Source organism: Pistacia vera, unplaced genomic scaffold (assembly GCF_008641045.1).
Source record: "Pistacia vera cultivar Batoury unplaced genomic scaffold, PisVer_v2 Contig312, whole genome shotgun sequence".
Taxonomy (NCBI): Eukaryota; Viridiplantae; Streptophyta; class Magnoliopsida; order Sapindales; family Anacardiaceae; genus Pistacia; species Pistacia vera.
The window spans coordinates 18,496-24,336 of NW_022196127.1; the positions used below are offsets into that span (position 1 = coordinate 18,496).

The following is a 5,841-nucleotide window of genomic DNA, read 5'->3' on the forward strand; positions in this document are numbered from 1 at the left end:
TTCATTAAAGATAACATCTCTACTAATGATAATTTTTATTCCTGGTGCATTTCTCTCCCATACCCTATACCCCTTTGTCCTTTCTTGATATCCTAGGAACACACATTTGATAAATCTTGGTTCTAGTTTCCCTTCATTTGTGTGTGCATAGGCAACACATCCAAAAGTCCTAAGGTGACTTATGTTTTGCTTTCTATTAGACCATTTCTCTTCAGGGCAAACAAAGGTTATGGCACTAGAGGGACTCCTATTGATTAGGTATGCAGCATTATTCAAGGCTTCCCCCTAAAATGTTTTTGGTAACCTTGATGTGAACAGTACACATCTAACTTTCTCTAGTAAGGTCATGTTCATCTTTTTAGCAACCCCATTTTGCTGAGGGATTTTCCTAACAGTTCTATGCCTAAGAATCCCATGATTGCTACAGAATTGATCAAACTCTGAATTGCAGAATTCTAACCCATTATCTATCCTAAGGGCCTTTACCTTTTTGTCTATTTGATTCTCTACAAATAACTTTTAGCTCTTAAACCTATCCAGAGCCTCATCCTTAGTCTTAAGTGTGTATACCCACACTTTTCTACTAAAATCGTCTACTATGGAAAGGAAGTAGCTACTTCCCCCATGTGATTTCACCTTTTCAGGACCTCACAAGTTAGCATGAAGGTATTCTAAATAGTTTGTAGCAAGGTGAGTTCCTGTTTGGAAACTCACCCTGTGTTGTTTACCCATTATGCATGTTTCATAGAAATTAAGAGTGTCAATGAAATCATTACCATTGCTTGCTTAGGATATCTGATCTTTTTTTGCTCATGTGGCCAAACCTGAGATGCCACTTTTTTGTAACAGTAAAGTTAGTAGAAAACAATGCAGAAATAAAGTAATCTAGGCAGTAAGTCCCTCACAGGATATATAGACCATTACTTTTTACTCCCTTTAGAATAATGTTATTATTTTTATACATATTAAGGCAGCCCTTTTTAGCATTGCAATAACACCCAAACTCATCTAGAGTTCCTAGTGAAATCAAGTTCCTCTTCAGTTCTGGAATATACCTAACCCTAGTCCGTTTGACCAATTTCCCATTGTTAAGCCTTAAAGTGATACTTCCAATCCCCTAGACCTTACAAGCATTATTGTTTCCCATGTACACAGTCTCATACTGGTTAGTCTCAAAATCCTAGAACCACTCTTTGTTAGGGCTCATATGGAATGAACAACCAAAATCTAGAACCCACTCCTGCACACCATCAGACTTAGACATAGCTAGGACTTCAGATTCCTTAATATTATTTTTAGTGGTGGCCAAATTACTCTCTGTATTATTCTGTTTCTGTTTTTTAATCCACTCCAAACAATTCTTTTTTAAGTGCCCTATCTTGTTGCAATAGAAACACTTCCTAGTTTCCCCTTTTGGTTTGTGTGTGTTTTTACCATTCTTTTTATTCCTAGGACTAGTGTAAAGTGAGTACTATTACCCATCTATCTCGATTCTCCCTTTGCTTTTACAAACAAGTTATTCCCATTCCTCTTTTGAACCCTAAATTCTAGTTCCCTAGCCTTTAGACCTAAGACAATTAAATCAATGCTAGGGACTGTGCCAATGTATTGCAAAGCATTTTTTTACAACATGATATTCTTCTGTAATTGAGTTCAACAAGATCATTGCTAAACTAGATTCATTGAGTTCTTGATCAGTACCCTTAAGAACTAGGGTCATTTTCAAGAACTTGTCCAGGTTTTCCTCCACAGTCTTAGAACTATCCATTCTGTATGAAAATAACACAACTTCCAAACATGCTAAATTAGGTGCAGACTATAAAGCATAAAGGGATTTGAGCTTACCCTAGAGAGCAATTGGTGTCTCAATACCATCTACCTTTCTCAAAACGTTGTCGGAGAGATTCATTATGATGAGGTTGTAAGCTTCCTTATCAACCTCCGCCTTCATCTTCAATTTCTCCTCAGACCATTTAGTTGCTTCTTTTTCCACTGCGAGTGCCACCTTGTTGTGGGACAATAGTGCCTTCATCTTCTTTTTCCAACTATTAAAGTCAATCTTCCTATTGTACTGGGCGATCTCAACTCGAGTTGTACTCATGGTGGTTTAAAGTGTTTGAGTTCTTGATTAACCAAAGAAACCTGAGAAGACTCATAAGAAATCAAGATTGATTTCTATATCTAAGAAATTTATAATGCTAATTTAAGGATTTACTAACCCTAGACTACCTCGAGGCTATTTAACAAGAAACCCCTAAAAATTGATAACACTAGATTTCAAGAACAGAAACCCTAAGATTGACAAACCCCCAAACATGGGCTCTGATACCATTGATATGTTAAACATGAAATTATCAACTTCCTAAGCTAACAAAATAAACCACACAAATACGGATTAAGAATCAAGAATGAAAAAGAGGCATAACAACACACACCAAACTTTTACCATGGTTCACCTATCCACGTCGAGCTCTAGTAAACTTGGGGCTCGCTGCACTAAAGATCAAGAGATTCAAGATGTAAAACTTCTCCTAATTACACAATAATCACACACTGCTAACTCCCTCAAATCCTAAATTGTAACCCCTTTCCTATGAGAAATCTAACCCTGTTTCTCAGCCATAGAAGGACAACTAAACCCCCAATACATGATAAGAGCTTGAAAATACACATTTACTTAGTGGTTTATGGGGATTATTTATGAGAAATTAGGCTTAAGTTGGTAAATTTGCTTAATATTTTCATAATTGTCTTTTATTGGATCACGGGTGTGTTTGAGTGTTTTTTAGGTTTTTAGTGCTAAATGTTATGCTTAGATGAAGAATCATGTCAGCAATGGAATGAGTGAAGAGTAGAAACAAACGGATCAAGAATCGGAGTTGAAGTGAAGAAGTTATGGAGCTTTGAAGTAAAGAGGAATTTCTAGATTACGCTCCAGTTTGAGCACGCCTCAGTGTTTTGACAATAACTCGAGCTATAGACCTTGGATTAAGACAATTATTTGACTATTGGAAAGCTGATTCAAAGGGATACATTTCATATGCTTACCACTTCTCCAGATTCCATTGTTATCATACTAAAAAATCACCATCTCTGGAGTGCTGAGGAATGATGCGAGTTTTGGATTAAAGAAGAAGACTTATCACTATGCTGCAACACACTTTGTCCAGAATTGACCATGCCGTAGCATAGTGTTGGGGCACAGTCATGGCAGTTAGGAATTTTTCTTCCATTTTTTATTAGGAAAATAGGGTTAAGAGTCCTAAACTAAATAGAATTAAGGAAAATAAAACTCTAACCCTTGTGGGATATAAAGAGAAGTCTTTTAGCATTATTTTTGGGATTCTTTGGGGAGAATTAGAGGAGCCTAACACAAGTGAAGATCAAAGTGACATAATTTCTGGAGCTTTTGATTTGCAATATAGAGAAGTCTTCTTATTTCTTTCTTGAACTCATGTTGATTATTTTAATAAAGATGATTGTTTCTTTCATGTTGATTATGAACTAAATTTTTCACTAGGGCTAAGAAGTAGCCCAATCTCTTGATTATGTGTTGATTTATTTATGTTGGTTTTTATTAAGATTTCTTCCTAAGTTTTATTATTATGCCTAATGCTTTTGATTCTTAAGGGCCCACGTATTGAATGAACTAATGGACTAGGTTGAGATCGAAAGATGATACTTAGTTGGTCTACGATAGTAAAACCATAGGTTGAGTGAACACTAGAGATAGGATACCGCGACTTGTGAGGTTTTGGTAAACTCCATTGAGCGTAATGATCTCCAATTGCTTAAATCAGATTATAGATAATTGATAATTGTTTGAGAGAAAGTTATTGAAAATTTAGGGAGTTTGACCTTTAGGAAGAGCTTAATAAAATTAGAATAAGTAATCAATACATATATAAGAATAAGAGTTGGTGTGAAATCTATGCCCTAGGTATAATCATCTTGCATTAAAACCAAAGATTTATTAGTTGTTTTCTTTTCGGTTTTCTTTTAATTTCAATTGTTATTTTTTTAATTTAATTTTTCTTGATAAAATTTGGGTTAATCAAATAGCAATAGGATAGTTAATTTTGGTAACTGATAGTAGTAATTCCCCTGGATTTGACATCCATATTCATACATTTTATTACTTGCATGATTTCGTACACTTGTGAAAATTCACAATAATACACTATTACACAGATCACTAAAGATTACAAGAATTGAACTGATTTGAATAAACCCTAGCAGAAGCACGATTGTGGAAAGTCAAAGGAGTGAATCTGCCCAATTTTTTTTGCTTAAATACGTTGACCTGTTTGGTAGATGATGGCCGTCAGATTGGGTTGAAAGCAATGGCTAGGATTGACTCTTAAGATGGCTTGGAACGGCAGTGTTTGGATTAATATCCAACGGCACTGTTTTAGCTTCACTTCAACAGTATTGAATTGGTGGAATGGTGCATGCCCAGTTTGTTACAAAAGGCTTTCATTCTCATACTTTTTTTGCTACATCTCTTCTTAACATGTATGCAAATTTGGGGAGTATTGTGGACTCGAATAAGGTTTTTGATACCTTGACAAAACATAATGAAGTTTCTTGGAATGCAATTATTTCGGGTTTTACATTAAATGGACTGCATTTGGAATCATTTGATCATTTCCTTCAAATGAAGAATGAAGGAATCAGGCCGAATATATATACAATAATTAGTATTTCAAAAGCCGTAGGGCAATTAGGTGATATGGACAAAGGGAAAGAAGTTCAGTCTGTTTCCTTTGAGTTGGGCGTAGAGTCTGATGTGCAAGTGGGGACAGCTCCCATTGATCTGTATTCGGAATGTGGACTCCACATGAAGCAAGAGCTATTTTGACTCAAATTTTAGTAGTTTTGCATGGAGTGCCATGATTTCCGGTTATTCACAAAATGGTTGTAGCCAAGAAGCTTTGGAACTCCATGTAAGAATGCGTCATAATAATATAAAATCGGATGTCTATACATATTGTAGTATATTCAATGCCATTGCTGATTTTAAGTATTTACATTTCGGGAAGGAAGTTCATGGGATGGTTTTGAAGTCTAGTCGTGATATGATGGTTATTAGTGTTTGTAATGCAACTGTTGATGCATATGCCAAATGTGGAGCTCCTGAATACGTAAAAAAGAGTTTTTACGGGATGGAGGAGAGAGATATGGTGTCATGGACAACCCTGGTGACTGCTCACTCTCAATGCTCGGAATAAGAGGAAACACTGGCTATTTTTTAACAGATGAGGGAAAAAGGTTTTAGACCCAACCAGTTTACCTTCTCTAGTGTGTTGGTTTCTTATTCTAGGCTTTGTTTTCTTGAGTACGGACAGCAAATTCATGGTCTTTTGTGCAAGGCTGGGTTGGACAAGTACAAGTGCATAAAGAATGCTCTGGTGGACATATATGCAAAATGTGGCAGTGTAAATGAGGCAAAGAAGGTCTTTGAAAGAATCTTTGAATGGATTTCTAACCCTGATACTGTCTCATGGACAGCCATGATATCGGGTTATGCCCAACATGGTCTCAGAGGATGTCGTTCGACTCTTTAGAAAGATGGAGCAACTGGGTATGTGTTGGAACCCACTCCTCAATCAATTCAGATAAAGCAGAGAGCAAACACTTTAAGCAATAAAAATAAGGACATAAGGCTAATCAACGGGAAACACCAGAATTGAAGAACTTATCTTTATATATATATATATTAACAAAAGAAGAGGATAAAAGCTATACCAAGAAGGAATTAGCCAACCTCAATGCAAACATGAAAGAAAAATAACAAAACGGGCAGGAAAAGATTAAGAACCAGGCTGAACTTCGAGGGTC

At 36.0% G+C, this 5,841-nt stretch overlaps 1 protein-coding gene across 1 annotated transcript; it reads left to right on the forward strand.

Annotated features, from left to right (window-relative positions):
* Nucleotides 1–4,513: 4,513 nt before the first annotated feature.
* LOC116136394 (pentatricopeptide repeat-containing protein DOT4, chloroplastic-like) lies at nucleotides 4,514–5,567 on the forward strand. Its single transcript, XM_031422114.1, has 3 exons — nucleotides 4,514–4,818; nucleotides 4,925–5,144; nucleotides 5,259–5,567. The coding sequence occupies exons 1-3, from the start codon at nucleotides 4,514–4,516 to the stop codon at nucleotides 5,565–5,567; spliced, it is 834 nt and encodes a 277-aa protein (XP_031277974.1).
* Nucleotides 5,568–5,841: the final 274 nt, after the last annotated feature.

Bases quoted from the DNA above. Each gene is read 5' to 3' on its own strand.
- LOC116136394 (XM_031422114.1), top strand. From the start codon at position 4,514: ATGTATGCAAATTTGGGGAGTATTGTGGACTCGAATAAGGTTTTTGAT. The intron at 4,819-4,924 runs GTATTCGGAATG...AAATGGTTGTAG, and splicing joins GGGACAGCTCCCATTGATCT to CCAAGAAGCTTTGGAACTCC. The intron at 5,145-5,258 runs GTAAAAAAGAGT...ATTTTTTAACAG, and splicing joins AATGTGGAGCTCCTGAATAC to ATGAGGGAAAAAGGTTTTAG.